Source organism: Hypomesus nipponensis, chromosome 15 (genome assembly GCF_054491055.1).
Source record: "Hypomesus nipponensis isolate SF chromosome 15, ASM5449105v1, whole genome shotgun sequence".
Classification (NCBI taxonomy): domain Eukaryota; kingdom Metazoa; phylum Chordata; class Actinopteri; order Osmeriformes; family Osmeridae; genus Hypomesus; species Hypomesus nipponensis.
Window position 1 is genome coordinate 16,035,001 of NC_140375.1, and position 25,000 is coordinate 16,060,000.

The 25,000-nt window shown below is 51.9% G+C and overlaps 1 protein-coding gene across 1 annotated transcript in view; it reads left to right on the forward strand.

Moving 5' to 3' along the window:
- Window positions 1-25,000, forward strand: part of dync2h1 (dynein cytoplasmic 2 heavy chain 1) — an 88,911-nt gene that overhangs the window by 35,900 nt on the left and 28,011 nt on the right. The window contains 21 exon segments of the mRNA XM_084673813.1: window positions 923-1,036; window positions 1,183-1,343; window positions 2,748-2,871; window positions 3,508-3,629; window positions 3,802-3,888; window positions 4,256-4,382; window positions 5,319-5,460; window positions 5,558-5,667; window positions 6,046-6,066; window positions 7,643-7,741; window positions 8,281-8,404; window positions 12,787-12,950; window positions 13,740-13,859; window positions 14,044-14,178; window positions 14,504-14,647; window positions 16,113-16,202; window positions 19,657-19,722; window positions 19,844-19,894; window positions 20,020-20,097; window positions 20,309-20,440; window positions 20,620-20,692. Coding sequence (XP_084529939.1) covers window positions 923-1,036; window positions 1,183-1,343; window positions 2,748-2,871; window positions 3,508-3,629; window positions 3,802-3,888; window positions 4,256-4,382; window positions 5,319-5,460; window positions 5,558-5,667; window positions 6,046-6,066; window positions 7,643-7,741; window positions 8,281-8,404; window positions 12,787-12,950; window positions 13,740-13,859; window positions 14,044-14,178; window positions 14,504-14,647; window positions 16,113-16,202; window positions 19,657-19,722; window positions 19,844-19,894; window positions 20,020-20,097; window positions 20,309-20,440; window positions 20,620-20,692 — 2,284 coding nt within the window.

A 25,000-nucleotide genomic window follows, 5' to 3' on the forward strand; every position in this document is an offset into this window, starting at 1 on the left:
GGTGATCCCTCTTGTCTGCAGAGACAGGACCCAGGGCGCGCCCTCCTCTGGAGACAACACCTCACAAGGCTCCCTGGCCTCTGGGCCTGCTGGTCAGACACACTGATTGGGGGAAAGGGTGGTGCTGTGTGTGTGTGTGTGTGTGTGTGTGTGTGTGTGTGTGTGTGTGTGTGTGTGTGTGTGTGTGTGTGTCTGTGTGTGTGTGTGTGTGTGTGTGTGTGTCTGTGTGTGTGTGTGTGTGTGTGTGTGTGTGTGTGTCTGTGTGTGTGTGTGTGTCTGTGTGTCTGTGTGTGTGTCTGTGTGTGTGTCTCTGTGTGTGTGTGTGTGTGTGTGTGTGTGTGTGTCTGTGTGTGTGTGTGTGTCTGTGTGTGTGTGTGTGTCTGTGTGTGTGTGTGTGTGTGTGTGTGTGTGTGTGTCTGTGTGTGTGTGTGAGTGTGTGTCTGTGTGTGTGTGTCTGTGTGTGTGTGTGTGTGTCTGTGTGTGTGTGTGTCTGTGTGTGTGTGTCTGTGTGTGTCTGTGTGTGTGTGTCTGTGTGTGTGTGTCTGTGTGTGTGTGTCTGTGTGTGTGTGTGTGTGTGTGTGTGTCTGTGTGTGTGTGTGTGTGTGTGTGTGTGTGTGTCTGTGTGTGTGTCTGTGTGTGTGTGTGTGTGTGTTGGGGGGGAGTGCTTGGTCTGAGTCGAGGACCAAGGGTGGTACAGGATGGGCTGTATCCCGTAGTGGAGGGAGACGGGGAGACGCCCTCATTAACACCTCTCCTCCTCATAGATCTCCTCTGTTCTGGGATGGGATTTGAGTGCCGATCAAGAGATCACAGCTTCAAATCCGCCCCCCCCCCCACCCCCGGATGTGTCTTTGGATGAAATGAGTCTGCTAACTGAATGTATTCCACTCCCTGTGTGGGCTGTCTTCTGTGCTGTGCCCAGAATGCCAGCGACCAGAAGAGCGAGATGGAGAGGATCCAGGGGAAGATCTCTCACGAGGTCTCCAAGATCGAGGAGAGGAAGGCCAAGATCGACGACGAGCTCAAGGAAGTGCAGGTAACCGCGGAGATCTCGCACAGACTTTGAAACTGCGTTTCGTGAGATCGGGACACACAGTACGTGCACATCGAGAAGTCTGTGCACTAGACACAGACACAGACACACACACAGAGACACCCCTGCTGACCCCTGACCCCCCCCAGCCCCTGGTAGACGAGGCCAAGCGTGCCGTGGGGAACATCAAGCCCGAGTCCCTGTCGGAGATCCGCTCGCTGCGCATGCCCCCGGACGTGATCCGGGACATCCTGGAGGGGGTGCTGCGCCTCATGGGGATCTACGACACCTCCTGGGTCAGCATGAAGAGGTGAGGGGGGCGAAGGGGGTGAAGGGGGGGAGAGGGTGAAGGGGGGGAGAGGGTGGGGCGGGGGCGGGGGTGGGGCGGGGGGGGATAAGAGAGTGGGGTGGGGGGGGTGAGAGAGTGGGGGGGGTGAGAGAGTGGGATGGGTGGGGGGGGGGGTTGGCAGACAAAAGGAGGAGGAAGAGAGATGACCAGGCCCAAACGGAATACGCGGGCGCAGAATTCCGACGAAAACCCGCAGATTTTCAAGTAGAACAAATTGGTCTGAGGCAAAATGTAAATACACTTTTCAACTCATATTACGTCTCTGTTATATACGTCTCTGTTATAAAAACGTTAGCCAAAAATGCTGAGAATTGAAAAGGAAACACACAAATGACAGCTAAAGACAGGTCAGGGAGTTTTCAGCCGATCTTTATAAGGATGGATCAATACTTTTTTGCAAAGTCTGTCAACATTCAATCGACCATATTTGCCGTCAAACTGTTGTGGAACATCTTCGGTTGCTCCGACATAAGAACAGGAAGGCTAGCGGAACTCCGCAGATTTTCAGTCTGAATAACCGCAGAAAATGTGAAAAAAATCAGCGTATTCCGTTTGGGCCTGGAGATGACTCAGGGAGGGACAGTTTGACGGAGAACAGACACAGACACAAAGGAAGGCTGAGACTTCAGATGTTTGTACGAGGGGAGCGAGATAGCGAGTGTGCACGTGCTCAGATCAGAAGGAGTGTGCACGTGAGCTGACAAGAGCGTGCCCCCGGGGACAGGAAGTAAGACCCCCCCCCCCCCCCCCCCCCCCCCACACCCACACAACAGCAAAGAAGAGAGCGGAGGGATCAAGCTGCTCAGCCTGGAGAACTCCTCTGTGCTCTCCCTCCATCCCTGCCTTCTGTGGAGGGCTGCTAACGACATGTTCAGAGATCCCCCTCCAGAAGCAGCGGTGTCCCTGGGTGTCTCCTCCTCCCTCCTTCCCCTCAGGCTGCGTGGCTTCAGTCACGAGGCAGAGACACTCGTCGGAGGGGGACTTCTAGGCCACATTCATCTGGCTTGACGAGTTGTGTTCATCGAGTGAGCGCAGACGGTCTTGAGCTGTGTTTTCCAAGGCGTAAGCGCGCGCGGGTGTGACCGGGGGCACGCGCGTCGGTGCGTGCAGCAGGATATGAGTTATAAACGGGGTGATTTGTCACAGTTTGCCTTTAATTAGCAGGGTACGAGTTTTTACTTCAATAACTTCAGGCTTGAATTAACATTAGCCGGCTCATATCACATTTAGTGCTTCTTTTCATCTCTGTGCCTCTCTCCACTGGCCTCCCTCAATCAATCCCCCCTCGCTCCCATCTCTCATTCTCCATCTCTGCTCTTCTTCTCTCCCCGTGTCTTCTTCTTCTTCTCTCGCCCGTCCCTGCAGCTTCCTGGCTAAGAGGGGGGTGAGGGAGGACATCTCCACGTTTGAGGCCAGGAACATCCCTCAGGAGATCCGCCAGAGTGTGGAGGAGCTGCTGCACAGGAACAAGGCCTCCTTTGACCCCAAGGTCAGTCAGCTAGTCACAGCCACCTAGCCTGCTACAACAGCCACCTAGCATGCTACAACAGCCGCCTAGCCTGCTACAACAACCACCTAGCCTGCTACAACAGCCACCTAGCCTGCTACTAACAGCCACCTAGCCTGCTACTAACAGCCACCTAGCCTGCTACTAACAGCCACCTAGCCTGCTACTAACAGCCACCTAGCCTGCTACAACAGCCACCTAGCCTGCTACTAACAGCCACCTAGCCTGCTACTAACAGCCACCTAGCCTGCTACTAACAGCCACCTAGCCTGCTACAACAGCCACCTAGCCTGCGAGAATAGACACCTAGCCTGCTAAACAGCCACCTAGCCTGCTAGAATAGACACCTAGCCTGCTACAACAGCCACCTAGCATGCTAGAACAGACACCCAGCCTGCTACAACAGCCGCCTAGCATGCTAGAACAACCACCTACATAGCCTGCTTGATGAGTTTCAAAATTAGCATGCTAGCTCCACGGTTGAGATGTGTATTCTGGAAAAACAGACCTGTTGTCCACCTGACTGCAAGTAATGAAATAGAATACGTACCACTGTTGTTTTCCCCCCTTGTATTCCCTCACCCTGGGACACTGCTGCTGCTGTTGTTATGCCGTTAGAACGCCAAGCGTGCGAGTGCAGCGGCTGCTCCCCTGGCAGCCTGGGTCAAGGCCAACGTCCAGTACTCACATGTCCTGGAGAGGATCCAGCCTCTGGAGAGGGAGCAGGCCGGCCTACTGGAGTACGTCCTCACACACACACACACACACACACACTTTCTCTCAAATTCATGTGCACACTCACATGGGTCCTCACACACACACATACTCTCAAGCGCACAAACACACACATACACAGGTCCTCAGACACACACACACACACACACAGTGCCTGACTTGTGTCTGTTTTACCAGGAACCTTCAGAAGACAGAGAGCAGGAAGAGCAAGCTGGAGGAGCAGCTCAGCTCGGTGGGAGATAAAGTGAACGAGCTGAAAGAGAAGTAAGCCCTCCCTCCCTCCCTCCCTCCCTCCCTCCCTCCCTCCCTCCCTCCCTCCCTCCCTCCCTCCCTCCCTCCCTCCCTCCCTCCCTCCCTCCCTCCCTCCCTCCCTCCCTCCCTCCCTCCCTCCCTCCCTCCCTCCCTCCCTCCCTCCATCCATCCATCCCTCTCTCTGACAGCATGCCTTCCAACTAATTAGCTCACACTGGTGATGGTTACTGAAATACCTCGATGCCTCTTGGCTACTCCTCTACACTTGCCTCTCTTCAACTCCCCATATCCTTACACCTTCTGTCCCTGACACCCATCCCTCCCTCCCTCCCTCTGCTCTCCCTCCCTCCCCCCGCTCTCTCCCTGTCTTTCTGTGTAGGTTTCAGTGTCGTACGACCGAGGCAGCTAAGCTGGAGGCCGAGGTCAGTAAGGCTCAAGAGACCATCCAGGCTGCCGAGCTGCTCATTCACCAACTGGATGGGGAACACACACGCTGGAACGCACAGGTCTGTGTGGGTGTGTGTGTGTGTGTGAGAGAGAGAGAGAGAGGGAGAGGGAGTGAGACAGAGAGAGGGATAGGGAGAGAGAGGGAGAGTGAGTGAGAGAGAGAGAAAGAGGGATAGGGAGAGAGAGGAAGAGTGAGTGAGAGAGAGAGAAAGAGGGATAGGGAGAGAGAGGAAGAGTGAGTGAGAGAGAGAAAGAGGGATAGGGAGAGAGAGGGAGAGTGAGTGAGAGAGAAAGAGGGGATAGGTAGAGAGAGGGAGAGTGAGTGAGAGAGAAAGAGGGAGAGTGAGTGAGAGAGAGAGAGAGAGAGAGGGAGAGTGAGAGTGAGAGTGAGAGTGAGAGGGAGAGGGAGAGGGAGAGAGAGGGAGATCAGGGGGGATGTGTCCTGCTGCCTGAGTCCCTCCTGGCTGTTTTTACTCCTCTCCCCGGCATCTGTCTGCTCCTTAATTAAAACACTCAATCTCCCCTCTGTCTCCCTGAAACACACAAACACACACACACGCTTACTCTCACTCACACACCACTCCCCCATAGGACCACAGCTAGGACTGCTTTACCTGCAAGTCACGTACTAACATACACCCTCATGCATGGCTCACGGTACACTCAGATGCTGAATTTTGTCGCACATGGTTTGCGTGCGTGTGCGCGCGCGTGTGTGTGCTATTGATCCTCATGGGTGGCCCAATCATACACAGAGTGCTCCTGGGTTGGGACTGTTTAGTCTCCGCATGCCACAGATGGCACTCCACTGGCAGTGAGCCATCGGTTCAGAGGACACACACACACGCACGCAACAAAAAACACAGTTCCTATGGCTGCACTCTCTTTACAAGTGTAAGCATCCCATTAAGGGTAGGATGACCAAATCATATGAGTGTAGAGAGGACCACACAGTGTGTTTACAGTACGTGTGTGTGTGTGTGTGTGTGTGCCAGGTGGCTGAGATCACAGAGGAGCTGGACACTCTGCCCATGAGAGCCATGCTGGCCGCGGCCTTCATCACCTACCTCTCTGCTGCCCCGGAGGACCACAGGAGACACTGCCTGGAGACCTGGCTGACCAGCTCTGGACTGCAGAGTAGGACACACACACACACACAGACAGACCACACACACAAACACGCACGTGCACACGCTCACTCCTCTGAATGGTTGTGTGTGTGTGTGTGTTTCAGAGTTTGACCTGCGCTCCTTCCTGTGCTCTGAGAGTGAGCAGCTGGTCTGGAAGAGTGAAGGGCTCCCGTCAGATGAGCTGTCTATGGAGAACGCCCTGGTCATCCTGCAGGTTAGAGAGCGCACGCTCCTCTCTGACACTCTCTCTACCTCTCTCTACTCTCCCTTTCTGCCTCTCTCTCCCCCACCCCTCTCTCTCTCTCTCTCTCTCTCTCTCGGTTCATGTTCCCCTTAAATTCTGGTTCTGACTACATTCTGGAACCCCCATACACACACTCTTTCACCCCCCCCCCCCCTCATCTCTCCTCTCCTCTTGCCCATGTGTGCTCTCCTCCTGTGTGGGGTCATGGCGTGTTCCTCTTTAGCCAGATAGAGGGGTGGTAGCTCTGTGTGTGTGTGTGTGTTTGTGTGCGTGTGCATCTCCACATGCATCCTCAGTGTCTCTGTTCATCATCTCCTGTTTGTTTCTCCCTCTCATTGCGGCATTAAGATCAATGCTCTCAAGTCAAGGGTAAGAACCCAGCACACACACACACTCACACACACACTCACTCACACACACACACACACACACACACTCACTCACACACACACACACACACATAAAACAACTCATGAATTTAGCTTTTTTCCACCCCAAGCGTGTCTACCAATTTGCCAGTTCCCCCGTTGGTTAGAACATTTGTTTTCCCAAACCAGTGATTGGTCCCCCACTCGTCTTAAAACGCAGTCTGCACACATCCTCCTGAGACGAGGCTCAAATGGTTTTTCATAAAGATTGTGTTTTTATTTTGTTCTTTATTCCTTTTCTTCTTTTGATTGGTATAAGTTGTTTTGATGATGTGGGGCCTGCAGGAGCAATCACTGACGTCATCATAGGACTGAGCACTCTGAAGGGAGAAAAACAGCATTTCTCACGCATTGTTCACCCAAAAAAGGAGGCTGTATTAAAACCAATGTCCTCTCACTTGGACTGGGAGTAGGAGAAGTGCAGCTCCTTCCTACACTAACACTCTGAACAGGCAGGAGTTTAGACCCTCTCATCCTCATCACTCACATCTCTCTCATCCCCCCCCTTTCTTTGGTAACTCACGAGGACAAACACACAGAGAGAGAGGGGGGGGGGTAAGAGAGAGACACTTAAAGAAATGGGGAGATGGATAGACAACGAGTGGAGAGAGAGAGAGAGACAGAGAGAGACAGAGAGAGACAGAGAGAGACAGAGAGAGACAGAGAGAGACAGAGAGAGAGAGAGAGAGAGAGAGAGGTGGTTGATAGTGCTCCAGTGCAGGGAGTACAGGAGGGATTTAGAGAGCTAAACAGAGTTGAGAGAGATGGATTGTGAGTAAGTAATGAAGCGAGGGACCATGAAATGGGACAGAGAGGAGGAGAGAGATTTCTGTCCTTTGTCCTGTGGCTTTGGTCTGCAACTCTGCGTTTCTATTGGCTGCGATGACTGCTTGGAACTGACACACTGGCCAATCTGTCTGACAGGTGTGTTAGTGCAGTGCCCTTAGGAGAATGATGCACAAAACACACACACATACTAACACACACACGGAATGTTTTGACGGTCCAGGACTAAGTCCCTCTTTGACCGATAGGATCAGAGAGAAATAGAGCTGATAGCAGTTTGTTTGTTCACATAATCCTCTCCTCTTCTAACCCTCTATATGTATGTTTCTCCCTCCAACTATATCTCCCTCCCTCTCTCTCCTCCTCCCCTACCTCCCTCCCTCCAACTCTCTCTCTCCTCCTCTCGCTCCCACTCCCCTACTTCTTTCCCTCCACCTATCTCCCTCCCTCCATCTCCCTCCACCTCCTCTCTCCCTGTCTCTCTCCCTGTCTCTCTCCCTGTCTCTCCCTCTCCCTCTCCCTCTCTCTCTCTCTCTCTCTCTCTCTCTGTCTCTCTCTCTCTCTCTCTCTCTCTCTCTCTCTCTCTCTCTCTGTCTCTCTCTTTCTCTCTCTCTCTGTCTCTCTCTCTCTGTCTCTCTCTCTGTCTCTCTCTCTCTGTCTCTCTCTCTCTCCCTGTCTCTCTCCCTGTCTCTCTCCCTGTCTCTCTCTCTCTCTCTCTCTCTCTCTCTCAGAGTGTTGCGTGTCCCTTCCTTATTGACCCGTCCTCACGAGCCACAGAGTGGCTGCGTACCCACCTGAAGGAACATCGTCTAGAGGTCATCAACCAGCAGGTACACACACTCACTCACTCACTCACACACACACATGCACACATGCAATACACACTCGTGGAAAAGAAACCACAACATGCATATTTCCTATACACGAGGCAAGCAATGAGGCCCAATCAGCAATACTTCTTCCAATAGTTTGTGTGCAGACAAACTACCTGAGCTTCAAAAACGTCTCTACAAGAGTTGACTACAAATGTTTTCTGCACCCTACGTTCGTGTGTGAACTTCCTGGGATGCTACCAGTTGTTTCCTGTTGTTTTTCCTGTGATTGTATCGCACAAGATAGTTGTAGCATTATCAGCAACGTGTTCGTCGCAAGTCAGCAGTAAACAGAACTAATTAACCATCAAAGGAAATTGCAACAATGCTAGCAGAGCAAGTTTCAGAAATAGAATCATATTTTTCATATAGAAATAGAATGAAGACTTGTACATAGCTATATAGTAAACGATCATTACAACACACACACACACACACACACACACATTGTATTTGTTGTGTTCATGTGACTGTGACCCGTCCACACCCTGACCCAGGACTCTAACTTCATGACGTCTCTGGAGCTGGCTGTGCGCTTCGGAAAGACCCTGATCATCCAGGACATGGACGCTGTGGAGCCTGTTCTGTACCCTCTACTGAGGAGAGACCTCATCTCCCAGGGTACGCACACACACACAGTCACACCCACTACACACAGACACCACACACACACAGTCATACCCACCACACACACACAGTTATACCCCACACACACACACACACACCCACCACACACACAGTCATACCCACCACACACACACACACCACACACACAGTCATACCCACCACACACACACACACCACACACACAGTCATACCCACCACACACACACACACACACACAGTCACACCCACTACACACACACACACCACACACACACAGGCATACCACACACACACACCCCACACACACACATCAATCACAGACGCGCACACACTACACATGCAACACACAGCCGCACACACACACAAATAGACACACACTTGTACGTGCACACACACACACAGTGCATTGACACATGCAGTCATAGACACACACCTGGGCATGCACATGCACACACAAACAGACAAACCTGAGCATTGATTTAGTCCTCAAGGTCTTTTGTCAGTGTCAGGTGAGTATGTTAGCTGGAATGGTGTCTAGTATTGGTCGCCTACTGATCCCCTTAATGCAGATAGACTGGGATTATGGAGTACCCAACTCTCCCCCCCTCCCCCCAACACCCATTATAATCTCAACCCCTTTCACACCCTGGATTATCTCTGGGGAGAGGGGGGGGGGGGTCATATGGTGAGAGGAGAGATGAAGAAATGTGGAAGGAGAATATAGAAGGAGGGAGTGGGGTGTATTGAAGAAGGGGAGGAGGTGGAGGTGACAGAAGAAGAGAGGAGGGGGTGGGGTTTTATGGAGGAGGTGACAGAAGGAGAGAGGAGGGGGTGGGGTGTTATGGAGGAGGTGACAGAAGAAGAGAGGAGGGGGTGGGGTGTTATGGAGGAGGTGACAGAAGGAGAGAGGAGGGGGTGGGGTGTTATGGAGGAGGTGATAGGAGGAGAGAGGAGGGGGTGGGGTGTTATGGAGGAGGTGACAGAAGGAGAGAGGAGGGGGTGGGGTGTTATGGAGGAGGTGACAGAAGAAGAGAGGAGGGGGTGGGGTGTTATGGAGGAGGTGACAGAAGGAGAGAGGAGGGGGTTTGGTGTTATGGAGGAGGTGGAGGTGAGAGAGGAGGGGGTGGGGTGTTATGGTGGAGGTGAGAGGAGGAGAGAGGAGGGGGTGGGGTGTTATGGAGGAGGTGGAGGTGAAGGTGAAATGAGGAGAGAGGAGTGACCGTAACGTAGAAAGAGACTTCCAGTATGTTGTGAGTCCTGCTGTAAAAGCCCTCGGTGATGTCACTCAAGGGTACAGGAAGTGCCTCTTCACCCAGCATGCTCCCTGTTTCCATGGCTCCCAGACAGAGGAGGAGGGTGAGTCATGGACGCCCAGCCGTGCAGGAGACGCTCAGCTGTACCCGGCACACGCAGCCGGGCCCCGTGTCACTGCACACACTACAGAACACACTAGAACACACTACAGAACACACTAGACCACACTACAGAACACACTAGAACACACTAGAACACACTAGACCACACTAGAACACACTACAGAACACACTAGACCACACTACAGAACACACTAGACCACACTAGAACACACTACAGAACACACTAGAACACACTACAGAACACACTAGAACACTCTAGAACACACTACAGAACACACTAGAACACACTACAGAACACACTAGAACACACTACAGAACACACTAGAACACACTAGACCACACTACAGAACACACTAGACCACACTACAGAACACACTAGACCACACTACAGAACACACTAGACCACACTACCGAACACTCTACAACACACTACAGAACACACTAGACCACACTACAGAACACACTAGACCACACTACAGAACATACTAGAACACACTAGACCACACTACAGAACACACTAGACCACACTACAGAACATACTAGAACACACTAGACCACACTACAGAACACACTAGACCACACTAGAACACACTACAGAACACACTAGAACACACTACAGAACACACTAGAACACTCTAGAACACACTACAGAACACACTAGAACACACTACAGAACACACTAGAACACACTACAGAACACACTAGAACACACTAGACCACACTACAGAACACACTAGACCACACTACAGAACACACTAGACCACACTACAGAACACACTAGACCACACTACCGAACACTCTACAACACACTACAGAACACACTAGACCACACTACAGAACACACTAGACCACACTACAGAACATACTAGAACACACTAGACCACACTACAGAACACACTAGACCACACTACAGAACATACTAGAACACACTAGACCACACTACAGAACACACTAGACCACACTACCGAACACTCTACAACACACTACAGAACACTCTACAACACACTACAGAACACTCTAGAACACACTACAGAACACACTAGACCACACTACAGAACACACTAGACCACACTACCGAACACTCTAGAACACACTACAGAACCCACTAGAACACACTACAGAACACACTAGAACACACTACAGAACACTCTACAACACACTACAGAACACTCTACAACACACTACAGAACACACTACAGAACACTCTACAGAACATTCTAGAACACACTACAGAACACTCTAGAACACACTACAGAACACACTAGAACACACTACAGAATTGTTTGTATTGCATTGTTTAGATTAACTCTTTAAATTCTCTTTAGGGAGTAATTAAAAGCAGTATTAGGTGTCAGAAAGGTCTTCTCACTGCTCTGCACTTGCAGAATTGGACTGTTTCTCTCCCTTAACTTACGTTTATGAAGTACTTCCCCTTCTCTCCCTCCTCCTGGGAGTAATAGCTTGTTTCCATCACATACTGGGTTCCTAATCACGACTGCTTCTGCGTAATGCACACTCACATAGGGGCTCTCGCATGACTGAACTAGCTTTCTGTCTTGTGTGTGTGTGTGTGAGTGTGTATGTGCACGTGTGTGTGTGCGTGTGTCTCTACTGACCCTAACATGGCTCTCCAGCACTGTTAGAATCACTCGTCCACACACTCCCACTCGCTTGCCATGTTAGCTGTTCACGGAGATCACTCAACACACGCACACACACACACACACACACACACACACACACACACAAACTGAGAGCAAGGCGGTTATGTCTGCAGTCATCGCTTGAGTGATCAGTATTTGGACACTGCTTCATGTGTGAAGTCATGTGTGGTTTTATGCTCCCGGGAGCTGAAAGACAAACATGCTTCGCTCACCGTAAACACAGGCACTGCTGCGTGAACCAGGTTTAAGCACATACTCACTTATTAGAAAGATGAGAAGGATCGCGTAGCGACGTGCGGAGGGAAGGAGAGTGGGAGGAGGAAAGGTGGGGGGCGGGGGGGGGGGGGGGGGGTGGGGTCGGCTGGTGCAATCACTGGATTGAAAAGCCAAAGGGAAAGACATTCACGAAAGAATTGTGAGAAAAAAGGCGTGAATAAAAGGAGAGAGAAAGAAAGGGGGGGGGGGGGGGGTTGGCAAGGCGTGGTGTTGCTGCATTGCAGACATCTAGGAGGAGAGGGGGAAAGGGAGAGAGTGTAGAACAGAGAAGGGCGGATACAAGCTTTATTAAAACGACAGTTGAAACTTACCTGGTTATCAAAGTACAGTATGTAGTTGAGAAGTTCAGTCTGCCTGTCCTTTTCCAGAGACAGAGCCGAGGAACATTTTATTTTCCTCATTAGACCCATCTCCTCACGCCCTCCCTCCTCATCTCCTCACGCCCTCCCTCCTCATCTCCTCACGCCCTCCCTCCTCATCTCCTCACGCCCTCCCTCCTCATCTCCTCACGCCCTCCCTCTTCATCTCCTCACGCCCTCCCTCCTCATCTCCTCACGCCCTCCCTCCTCATCTCCTCACGCCCTCCCTCCTCATCTCCTCACGCCCTCCCTCCTCATCTCCTCACGCCCTCCCTCTTCATCTCCTCACGCCCTCCCTCCTCATCTCCTCACGCCCTCCCTCCTCATCTCCTCATGCCCTCCTCATCTCCTCACGCCCTCCCTCCTCATCTCCTCACGCCCTCCCTCCTCATCTCCTCACGCCCTCCCTCTTCATCTCCTCACGCCCTCCCTCATCTCCTCACGCCCTCCCTCATCTCCTCACACCCTCCCTCCTCATCTCCTCACGCCCTCCCTCCTCATCTCCTCACGCCCTCCCTCATCTCCTCACACCCTCCCTCATCTCCTCACGCCCTCCCTCCTCATCTCCTCATGCCCTCCCTCATCTCCTCACGCCTTCCCTCCTCATCTCCTCACGCCCTCCCTCCTCATCTCCTCACGCCCTCCCTCCTCATCTCCTCACGCCCTCCCTCATCTCCTCACGCCCTCCTCTTCACATCTCTCCTCCCCCCTCTCGTCCCCAGGCCCGCGCTACGTGGTGCAGATCGGAGACAAAGTCATCGACTACAACGAGGACTTTCGGCTGTTCCTTGCCACTCGGAACCCCTCCCCCGTCATCCCCCCTGACGCTGCCGCCGTGGTTACTGAGGTCAACTTCACCATCACACGAGCAGGGCTGCGGGGACAGGTAATACACACGCACAGTGTAGACCAGAGGCAGTGCGATCCCAGGTGTGTGTGTCAGTTTACAAAGAGAGGTGTGACATAAAGAAGGAAGTGGTAGAGTTCATCTGGGAGGAATGTACCTGGAGGCTGTGTGTCTCCTTAACAACGTGGCTCAGAGGCTGTCTGTGCTGCTGTCTGTGCTGCTATCTGTGCTGCTGTCTGTGCTGCTATCTGTGCTGCTGTCTATGCTGTCTGTGCTGCTGTCTGTGCTGCTATCTGTGCTGTCTGTGCTGCTATCTATGCTGTCTGTGCTGCCTGTGCTGTCTGTGCTGCTGTCTATGCTGTCTGTGCTGCTGTCTGTGCTGTCTATGCTGCCTGTGCTGTCTGTGCTGCCTGTGCTGCTGTCTGTGCTGTCTGTGCTGTCTGTGCTGCTGTCTGTACTGTCTGTGCTGCTGTCCGTGCTGCCTGTGCTGTCTCTGCTGTCTGTGCTGCTGTCTATGCTGTCTGTGCTGCCTGTGCTGCCTGTGTTGTCTCTGCTGTCTGTGCTGCTGTCTGTGCTGCTGTCTGTGCTGTCTGTGCTGTCTGTGTTGCTGTCTGTGCTGCTGTCTGTGCTGTCTGCTGTCTGCCACAGCCCATCCACTCTCATGTTGCCACAACACACACACACACACACACACACACTGCAATCACACACCGCCAACACACACTACCTAAGCTGATATTTAGGTTGCTCGACTGGCATCCAAAATAGTTTTCCCTGTTTACACAACAACCTGCTGTGTGTGTGTGTGTGTGTGTGTGTGTGTGTCAGCTGCTAGCCTTGACCCTCCAGCAGGAGAGACCAGAGCTGGAGACCCAGAAGACTCGTCTGTTACAACAGGAGGAGGAGAAGAAGATCCAGCTGGCTGCACTGGAGGAGTCCCTGTTAGAGGTACACACACACACACACACACACACACACATACTCATACAGTGTGCATGCCACAATATGGTATAATTCCATGTAGGCTCTACTCTGACTTGACATCTCTCTCTCTCTCCCCCTCTTCTCACTCTCTCTTTCTCTCTCCTCCCCGTTTCTCTGTCTCTCTCCTCCTGTTCTCTGTCCGTGTCAGACTCTGGCCACAGCTCAGGGTAACATCTTAGAGAACAAGGAGCTGATAGACTCTCTGAACCAGACCAAGTCCAGCAGTGCCCTCATCCAGGACTCCCTCATACAGTCCCACAGCCTGCAGGCCTCCCTGGACCAGGTACACACACACCTTATTAGGATCAAATAATCAAGCTCTTACACTTACACAATAACAATTTGTTGTGACTCTGGAAATTCTGAAGGTGATTGATTGTTTGGAGAAGAGAATTCCTTCCTGTAGGGGGCAGTGTAACACCAGTACTAACCTGACCATCTTTCCTGCTTCTCTTATTCCCTCATTCCCTGCCACCTCTCACCATCTCTCTCACTCCCACCTCTCCGGTTTTGCAATTTTATCACTGTTCTGTTCTTTCTCTTTTTGCCCCTTCTCTGTTATTCTTTCTTTCTCTTTCTTTCTTGATCCCTCCCTCCCTCCCTCTCAGGAGCGTGATGCCTACCTGCCCCTAGCTGAGAGTGCCAGTCAGATGTATTTTGTCATCACAGACCTGTCCAGGATCAACAACATGTACCGCTTCAGCCTGGCCTCTTTCCTGCGCCTCTTTCAGAGGGCGCTGCAGAACAAGAAGGTATCGCACGCACGCACAAACACAGTGTTCTCTACCCTCAGCTGTGTTGAGAGCACCCCCCCCCCCACACACACACCCACACACATGCACCCCCGGGCCTAATCTAGCTAATGAAGCCTGTCTGCCCTGCTGTTTCTCTCTCTCTCTCTGTCTCTTCCTCTCTCTCTCTGTCTCTCTCTCTCTCTGTCTCTCTCTCTCTCTGTCTCTCTCTCTCTCTGTCTCTATCTCTCTGTCTCTGTCTCTCTCTCTCTGTCTGTCTGTCTCTCACTCACACACATACACTTTACACAAACACATTCACACAAGATAATATGGACATACACACCCATTACACACAAACAGATATGGAGGTAGTCATGGTGACCAGCTGCAGCTCGCCAATGTTCCTGGACGACGACTCAGGCCAACACAGAGCCAGAAGGATTTAGCGTTTGCTTTGTGTATGTGTGTGTGTGTGTGTGTGTGTGTGTCAGATGGTCTCTAAGCTCAGGGACAAGCAACACCTCTGGCCCTGCTTCCTGATTGGCTGTCCAGGAGAGCCTCTAGAGATGCCCTACACACACATACACACACACACACATACACACACACACACACTCTCCCAGGTAAACGGAAGCTGAAAGACACACACACACAAACACACGTGGCGACACAAATCCAAGCCAAGAAGAACAGAGAACAGAAAACACACACAGTGAAGGAATGACAGCAGGCAGCAACAGAGGTTCTGCTGGAACTCACTCTATCTCTATCTCTATCTCTCCCCTTCTCTCTCTCTCTGTCTCTCTCTCTCTCTCTCTCTCTCTCCCCTCTCTCCTCTCTCTCTCTCTCTCTCTCTCTCTCTCTCTCTCTCTCTCTCTCTCTCTCTCTCCCCCTTTTCCCTTTCTCTCCTTCTTCCTTCTCTGTCTCTCTGCCTCGTTCCCTCTCTCTCCCCCTCTTCCCTCTCTGTCTCTCTCTCCCTCTCTCTCACTCTGCCTCGTTCTCTCTCTCTCACTCTTTCTCTCTCTCCCTCCCTCCCTTGTGTGTGTATTGTAATTAGAGTTCGCAGGCCAATCCTGCTTTGTCCCCTATGATGTCTCTCTTCCTCACACACACTGACATTTTTTTACTTCCATGAGAATGCAGACTTCAAACGCCACTTCGTGTGCGTGCGTGCGTGTGTGTGTGTTTGACTGTTTCAGTTGAATGGTGCTCAGACGGTCGTGTTACCTTTGAGATGTGCTCCGAATGAGAGGGAGAGAGGGAGAGAGGGAGGGAGAGCCTGTGCTCTGAATGAGAGATGAGTGTGTGTGTGTGTGTCAAATCTATAATCTAATGCCCAGACAGGTCTTCAGTCATCAGTCACCCTTGTAATAGCTTCACCCTTTCTCCCACTCTGCCTACCCTAACTCGATCTGTGTGTGTGATATGTGTGTGTGTGTGATGTGTGTGTGTGTGTGTGTGCGTGTGTGTGTGTGTGTTGCAGGATGCCGAGAGCACAGAGGCCAGGATGGCTTCCCTGGAGGCCAGTCTGAAGAGCCTGGTGTACGAGTACGTCTGCCGTTCTCTCTTCAAGGTAACATTCCCACGGTACAACGTGGACCCACTGTGTGTGCGTGTGGATGCTTATGCTTGGGTGTGTGTGAGTCTGCAGTGTGTGCGCACATGGTTGTGTGTGTATTTTTACCCTTGTGTGTGTGTGTGTTTATGTGTGCACTGTGTATGTTTATGTTTGTGTGTGTGTGTGCGTGTGGTAGATAAGTGCAGCGGAGAGACATTATCAGTTCCACCACTCACCCAGACTCCAAACAAGGCTGACCTCACATCAACATAGAGGAAACAGTCCAGTACATTAGCAGTATGTCAACACCCTGCCTGTCCTCTGACTGTCAGGAAGGGAGGGAGGGAGTGGAGGTGTGTGTGTGTGGGGGGGGGGGCTGGATAGAGGAGGAAGACGTATCAAAGGAGAGGGAGCAAAGAGAGGACGTGTGTGTGTGTGTTTTCAGAGCCCTAGTTGAGGTGATGTGCAGCTGTGACAGGTTCCAGGTGCTGTCTCCTATCACCCTGTCAGGCTGGCACACTCTTCTCTCGTCCCCCTCTCTTTCTCTCTCACTCCCTGTCCCTCTTCCCCCTCTCTTTCTTTCTCCCCCTCTCTCTCTTTCTCTCTCTCTCTCTCTCTCTCTACGTCTCTCTGTTTCTCATTCTGTCCTCTCTCTCCGCCCCTTCTTCCTCTCTCTCTCTCTCTCTCTCTCTCTCTCTCTCTCTCTCTCTCTCTCTCTCTCTCTCTCACTCTCTCACTCTCCGTCCCTTTTTCCTTCCTCTCTCTCTCATCCCTTTCTCTCACTCTCTCCCGTACTCGTGACTTCCCCTCCATGTTGTCTGTAATTGAAGCTCAGCCAGGGGTCTCATGTATAATATATGTTCTGTAGAACATGCCGTGCTTCTCATTCAGAGCGCTACTCTCCCTGTCTCCTCATCCTGTCATCACGCCAACCAAGCTCAATAAAGTGGCCACGTAGTGGATCCAAAATGCCAGCATGTGTGTGGCAACTTCTGGGCCTCTTTGCATGTCCTGCACGTTGGAGCAGAGGGAATTCTGGGTAAAGGCGAAGCAGAAAGGTCAGGCTTTGAGACGATCTGAAGTTTTCTTTTGTCACACAGTAGCACACACTCCAAAACACACACTTGCGCTTCTAAACATACATACACATTCACACGCAGGTACACGCACACTTACAGATATGTATTTGTTTGAGGTTGTCTTAGTTATGAATGCTTGATTCCTCGGAGGAGCAGATAGGATGAAGGGGGTTAATCCCTGCCTCTCAATGTTAGTGCTGTTCCGGCCCACACAACGCCCCTGTCCTCAATCAATACACCTCACTTTCCCTGTGTCTGCTGCTACCTGTACCAGCACCGACTGGCTGCAGGGACACTGGGTTTAACTACACCTCCCCCTCCTGGGCTTTACAGAGGGAGGGAGGGAGGGAGGGAGGGAGGGAGGGAGGGAGGGAGGGAGGGAGGGAGGGAGGGAGGGAGGGAGGGAGGGAGGGAGGGAGGGAGGGAGGGAGGGAGGGAGGGAGGGAGGGAGGGAGGGAGGGAGGGAGGGAGGGAGGGAGGGAGGGAGGGAGGGAGGGAGGGAGGGAGGGAGGGAGGGGAGAAACAGAAGTGTCCCAGCCTCAGTGTGAGTGACAGTTCCATTTTGGACTGTCTGCTCCAGGAACGAACAGCCTCTCCCTTGGTCCTGTAATCTGGCCAGGGGTGACGACACACACACACACACTCTCATACGCTCTCTCTCTCTCACACACATACACACACTCTCATACGCTCTCTCTCTCTCACACACATACACACACTCTCATACGCTCTCTCTCTCTCTCTCTCTCTCTATCTCTCTCTCTCTCTCTCTCTCTCTCTCTCTCTCTCTCTCTCTCTCTCTCTCTCTCTCTCTCTCTCTCTCTCACACACACACACACATACACACACTCTCATACGCTCTCTCTCTCTCTCTCACACACACATACACACACTCTCATACGCTCTCTCTTTCTCTCTCGCTCTCTCTCACTCACTCACTCACTCACTCACTCACTCACTCACTCACTCACTCACTCACTCACTCACTCTCTCACACACACACACACACACACACACACACACACACACACACACACACACACACACACACTGACAGAGGGGACTGTAGACAACCATCCCTGTTCACCTGACTTGTGAGTGAGGAGAGGTCTGACTGAGGCTGATGGGGATCTCTCTCTGCAGTTTGAAAGGGGTGGGTGTGGTGCTCGGGGTGGGTGAAAAATCGATTCACATTTGAATCGCGATTCAGTCTTCTAGCGATCCACATCAATTCACAATGTCAAAAAAAGTTTTTTTTCCCCCAGTTATTAAAAAAAAATCGATTTGTGACCCCAAGAATCGATTCAAATCGCGAGGTACCAAAAGATTCCTAGTGGATACGTGTGCACGGGCATACTGTGTGTGTGCGTGTGTGGTCCACCACAAGGACCAGTTAACTACACACACACACAGGTAAAATTAAGGCCAGTGGCCCCTGGTCATTTGAAGGTGTGCAGGAGATGAGGATGCTAATGGCTCCTGGCGCTGGGTGGTCCAGTAAATGCAGTGTTTCCTACAGTGGAGCTAACGCTAACGCTAGAGCAGAGAGCACAGTAGATATGTCCCAGGTGTAGCTTGGCTTCAGTAATGCAGACGTGCATGAATAAATAATGTCCAGAAAAGGTGTGTGTGTGTGTGTGTGGAGAGAGATAAACAGGAGAGGGCAGGTGGGTTTAAGCTTGTGAGGATAAATGAATCCATGGGGCTCCTAACAGCCCACATCCTGCATCTATCAACATGGGGTGTTGTGTGTGTGTGTGTGTGTGTGTTACCCTAAATGTCTCTCCTTCAACATTTATCATCCGTTCCAGCATACGGCACTGTAGAACGTCCCCAGCTCTCCCCCTCTCTCTGCATCCCGTCCTCTCTCTCTCCCTCTTTCTTGTAGGTGGCACTGAGGATAAGAATCTTGATTAGTGGCTGTTTCTGCCTTATCTCTCTCAAGCAGAGTGAGGGCGGCGGAGAAAGGGGCGAGCCTGACTGAGAGAGAGAGAGAGAGCGAGCACAGAATGAGAGGAGACAGTGTCTGCTGTTTCTGATGCAGTGTTTCTCCTTTCAGAAAGGAATCAAATAGCAAATTACAGACGAGATGCACTGGTTAGAGAGGGAGAGAGGGAAAAAGGGAGGGAGGGAAGGAAAGAGAGGGAAAGAGAGGGAAGGAGAGGGAAGGAGAGGGAAGGAGAGGGAAAGAGAGGGAAAGAGAGGGAAGGAGGGGGAAGGAGAGGGAAGGAGGGGGAAGGAGAGGGAAGGAGAGGGAAGGAGAGGGAAGGAGAGGGAAGGAGAGGGAAGGAGAGGGAAAGAGAGAGGAGTGCTGGTTAGCTTGTGGTGCTGGTGTGAAGACGTTGGCCTTGCTCTTGCAGAGGTGTCACTAACATCCCCTCCTCACACAGGCAGACCAACTCATGTTCGCCATGCACTTCGTCAGGGGCATGAACCCTGACCTCTTCCAGGAGAACGTGAGTACACACACACACACACACACACACACGTGCGCGCTGACCCCCGGGCCGGTAGAAAGCCTGTTGCTGCTGGATGTGAGCCCTAACGCTCTCTGGTGATGGGTGGTTTGTTCAACAGGAGTGGGATGCCTTCACTGGGCTCATAGTGGGAGACATGCTGAGGAAGACGGTAGGTCTACCCCCCCCTCCCCCTCCTGCAGCACAGTGTGTCCCTGCTTCTTGGAGCCTGGACTGACCTCTGACCTCTCCCTATACTGACCCCCAACCCCCTCCCCACCGGACTCACTCGCACAGGATACCCAGAAGTCTTTGCGGGAGCAGTTCCCCTCCTGGATTGATCAGGAGAGGCTGGGAGCAGTGGCCATGCTCAAGGTACACACACACACACACACACACTGTCATCTGTCACTACCTCTTTCCATCTCTGTTTGCAGTGATACTCCACCATCTCTGTTCAATAATGACAAAGTCTGCTACACATCCTGTAAGATTCCTCCACCCCCCTTTACTCTCCCTCCCCTCACCCATCCACTCCTTCCCCCACCTCTCCCTCCCCTCTCTCTCCCCTCCTCCCCCTCGGCAGAGCACGTTCCCTGGTCTCTACCAGTCCCTGTGTCTGGACGACACCCAGCTCTGGCTCTCCTTCTCTCACAGTTCCAACTGCGAACAGGAAGTGCCGTCTTCCATCGCCAGAAAGATCACGCCCTTCCAGCAGGTCAGCTGCCAATCAACATCTACCCAATCAGCACAACCCAATCACTGTGTTTGGTTTGTTGGCGAGCTGATGTTTATATTGGCTCCTCAGTAACTTTGTGTGTGTGTGTGTGTGTGTGCTCCCGTCTTGTGTGCGTGTCTGTGTGTGTTTCCCGTCCTGTATGTGTGTGTATGCTGCAGGTGCTCCTTGTTCAGGCTATCCGACCAGACAGACTGCAGAGTGCCATGGCTGCCTTCACCTCACAGGCCCTTGGTAAGCGTGCGTGTGTGTGTGTGTGCGTGAATGTATGTATGTGTGTCATCTTTCAGCACCTTACAGACCCATCAATCACACTAAGGTTGAACCACTCACTGGCGCGAACACACGCATGTAGACTACATAATCAGTCACTCTTATGCATACAGACACACATCCACACACACATCCACACACGCATCCACACACGCATCCACTCACACACACTCATAGGGCCTGTGCTATTCATGTATGGACTTGGCTGAGATTGGAACAGTGGATAAGTGCTACAATGATTAATATGCAGTCGTTACTCCTCATTTGTCAGTGGTCTGCGTTTCACGCACGCGCGCGCACACACAAACACTGCAGACCTGATAAATGAGCGGCGATTTTTCTTTATTAGCTTGCCGGCTCAGAGGGGAGGACAGAGCGATATGATTGGTTGATTAGCCCCATGGAGGGCCTGCAGATTGGGTTTCACTGGAGCCGCAGAGGTCTGGGACCCCTGTCTGTAGAAACACCCTTCTCTCTCTCACTCACTCACTCTCTCTCTCTCTGTCTCTGTCTCTGTCTCTGTCCCTGTCTCTCTCCCTCTCTGTCCCTCTCTCTGTCCCTCTCTGTCCCTCTCTCTCTCCCTCTCTCTGTCCCTCTCTCTGTCCCTCTCTCTCTCCCTCTCTGTCACTGTCTCTCTCCCTCTCTCTCTCTCTCCCTCTCTGTCACTGTCTCTCTCCCTCTCTCTCTCCCTCTCTCTCTGTCCCTCTCTCTCTCCCTCTCTGTCCCTCTCTCTCTCTGTCCCTCCCTCTCTCCCTCTCTCTCCCTCTCTCTCTCTCTCTCTCTCTCTCTCTCTCTCTCTGTCCCTCCCTCTCTCCCTCTCTCTCTCTCTCTCTCTCTCTCTCTCTCTCTCTCTCTCTCTCTCTCTCTCTCTCTCTCTCTCTCTCTCTCTCTCTCTCTCTCTCTCTCTCTCTCTCTCTCTCTGTCCCTCTCTCTCTCTCCCTCTCTCTCACCCTGTTTCTCAGTCTGTCCAGAGCTCAGACTCAATGCTCCCCATGTCCTCTGCTGCACTGGCCCTCATTTCTTTACCTCCATCTTCACCCCTCCTCTGTTTAGCCAAACATCTTCTTCTCATTTCCTCTGTGGATAAAGCTGTATTTCCCATGACCTTGGGTAGACCGGCTTCCAGGCGCACAACGCCCGCACTCACAAAGACAGTCTACCTGTCAGTGAACATTGAGCTCTTACCGCTTAATGGTGCGATTCATTTTCTTAGTCCTGCTAATTGCGTGTTGGCTTACGGCAGCACCATCAATGACTCTGCTAATTGGTGTCGTGTGAGATTAATGTGCGCCATTTATGTGTTTGTTCTGGTTAAGAGGCCCTTGCAGGGGCGGATATAAGGCCACTTCTCCTGCAGCTGTTGGTGTGTGATGGACTTCCATCTCAAACACACACACAGTCGCAGGGATGCATGCAAGGCAGGACATTCACATCTTTTTTAGGGGGCAATTCTTGCCCCCACACAAAAAAATTGGGGGCACTTTTTTAAACTTGGGCCATAACATTTAACCTTTGTTCAAGATTATAAATATACTTATTTAGGCTTGCAGTATATGAGCAATTGTCATCAAATGAAAATAATACGACTATTAAACAGTAGTCTACAGATTCAAAGTGTTTTCTGAGATTTCTTTTAAACAAAAGGCGGTTTTGCCCTTTGTACCCTGGTGTACTTCTGACGCTGGCTCCATGTGGCGCGTGTGAGGTCACTGTGAGGTCACTGTGAGGTCACTGTGAGGGATGTTTGATGCTGTCAGGGCTGCTGCTGCTCCTTGTTCCTCAGACCCAGCAGAGTCTGACTCCCAATGCTGGGATAGAGCCCCCTCTGTCTGATTGCTCTTCTCATACTTCACCCCACTCCCTTCATCCTCCTCCTCCTCCCCCCCCTAATTGCTCTTTCTATCTCAGTAATGGTCTATTGATCTACTGTATCTCCTACCCTGGACCCTGCCACGTCTCTCTATTCTCCCGGTTAGGCTGAACAGAGGGACCTGATGCTGAACACAGGGTCTTGATGCTGAACACAGGGTCCTGTCAGTGAACACAGGGTCCTGATGCTGAACACAGGGTCCTGATGCTGAACACAGGGTCCTGTCACTGAACACAGGGTCCTGTCACTGAACACAGGGTCCTGTCACTGAACACAGGGTCTTGATGCTGAACACAGGGTCCTGTCACTGAACACAGGGTCCTGATGCTGAACACAGGGTCCTGTCACTGAACACAGGGTCCTGTCACTGAACACAGGGTCCTGTCACTGAACACAGGGTCTTGATGCTGAACACAGGGTCCTGTCACTGAACACAGGGTCCTGATGCTGAACACAGGGTCCTGTCACTGAACACAGGGTCCTGTCACTGAACACAGGGTCCTGTCGCTGAACACAGGGTCCTGTCGCTGAACACAGGGTCCTGTCACTGAACACAGGTTCCTGTCACTGAACACAGGGACCTGATTCTGAACACAGGGACCTGATTCTGAACACAGGGTCCTGTCACTGAACACAGGGTCCTGTTACTGAACACAGGGTCCTGATGCTGAACACAGGGTCTTGATGCTGAACACAGAGTCTTGATGCTGAAAACAGGGTCTTGATGCTGAACACAGGGACCTGAACACAGACAGGCAGGCTGGCAGACAAACAGATAGACCTTATTGTTATTGACTGACTGACTGCCTGTTTTGGTGAGTTTGTGTGGAAAGAGGAAGAGAAGCTGGTCAGAAGAGAGCCTGGTTAGGAGAGAGGCTGAACAGAAGAGAGTCTGGTCAGGAGAGAGGCTGGACAGAAGAGAGGCTGGACAGAAGAGAGGCTGGTCAGGAGAGAGGCTGGTCAGAAGAGAGGCTGGTTAGGAGAGAGGCTGGTTAGGAGAGAGGCTGGTCAGGAGAGAGGCTGGTCAGGAGAGAGGCTGGTCAGGAGAGAGTCTGGTCAGGAGAGAGGCTGGACAGAAGAGAGGCTGGTTAAGAGAGAGGCTGGTCAGAAAAGAGGCTGGTGAGAAGAGAGGCTGGTCAGAAGAGAGGCTGGTCAGAAGAGAGGCTGGTCAGAAGAGAGGCTGGTCAGAAGAGAGGCTGGTCAGAAGAGAGGCTGGACAGAAGAGAGGCTGGTTAGAAGAGAGGCTGGTTAAGAGAGAGGCTGGTCAGAAGAGAGTCTGGTCAGAAGAGAGTCTGGTCAGAAGAGAGTCTGGACAGAAGAGAGTCTGGTTAGAAGAGAGGCTGGTCAGAAGAGAGTCTGGTCAGAAGAGAGTCTGGTCAGAAGAGAGTCTGGTCAGAAGAGAGTCTGGTCAGAAGAGAGTCTGGTTAGAAGAGAGGCTGGTTAGAAGAGAGGCTGGTCAGAAGAGAGTCTGGTCAGAAGAGAGTCTGGTCAGAAGAGAGGCTGGACAGAAGAGAGGCTGGACAGAAGAGAGGCTGGACAGAAGAGAGGCTGGTCAGAAGAGAGGCTGGACAGAAGAGAGGCTGGTTAGAAGAGATGCTGGTCAGAAGAGAGGCTGGTCAGAAGAGATGCTGGTCAGGAGAGAGGCTGGTCAGAAGAGAGGCTGGTCAGGAGAGAGGCTGGTCAGGAGAGAGGCTGGTCAGGAGAGAGGCTGGTCAGGAGAGAGGCTGGTCAGAAGAGAGGCTGGTCAGGAGAGAGGCTGGTCAGAAGAGAGGGGGTGGAGAGGAGAGAGAACATGTTCTCAGAGAACACTGAGGGTTTGGCCTGACTGAGATTCTGACAAGCTCTCTCTCTGACAGGGGCTGTCTCTCCACATCAGTTTCTGCTCACACACACACACAAACACACACACACACACACACACACATACTAAAATAAATAAACTAGTACACCTTGCAGGGCCAATTAACTTTGCTATACAGTATGATGTTTATCCCTACCTCCCTCCCTGTCTCTATAGCATATTCATGGTAGGATATTAGCTTTAAGCTCTTGGCTAAACCAGCAATGTGTGTTCTTGTGACATGCTCTCCCCCTGCGTAAAAAAAGAGCCTTTCAAGTATTGGATCAAAACTAGCACAGTATTGAGCGAGTGCATGGGCAAGCTAGCAGAGAGACAAGGTAACAGAGACAAGCTAGCGGAGTTGCTTCGGGCTAAAACCAATAAAATAGACTGAATTCTGCCAGTGAAAGCTAATCATTCTCTTATTCAGTCTCAAGACGTTTCATGGTGAAAGCTAACACTAGCACGACCTTTCGACTGTGTGAGCTGTGGATGCTATGGTGCAGCAGGTTAGCCAAGGCTAATGGTTATGCTAAGGTTGACACGGATACTGCGGCTA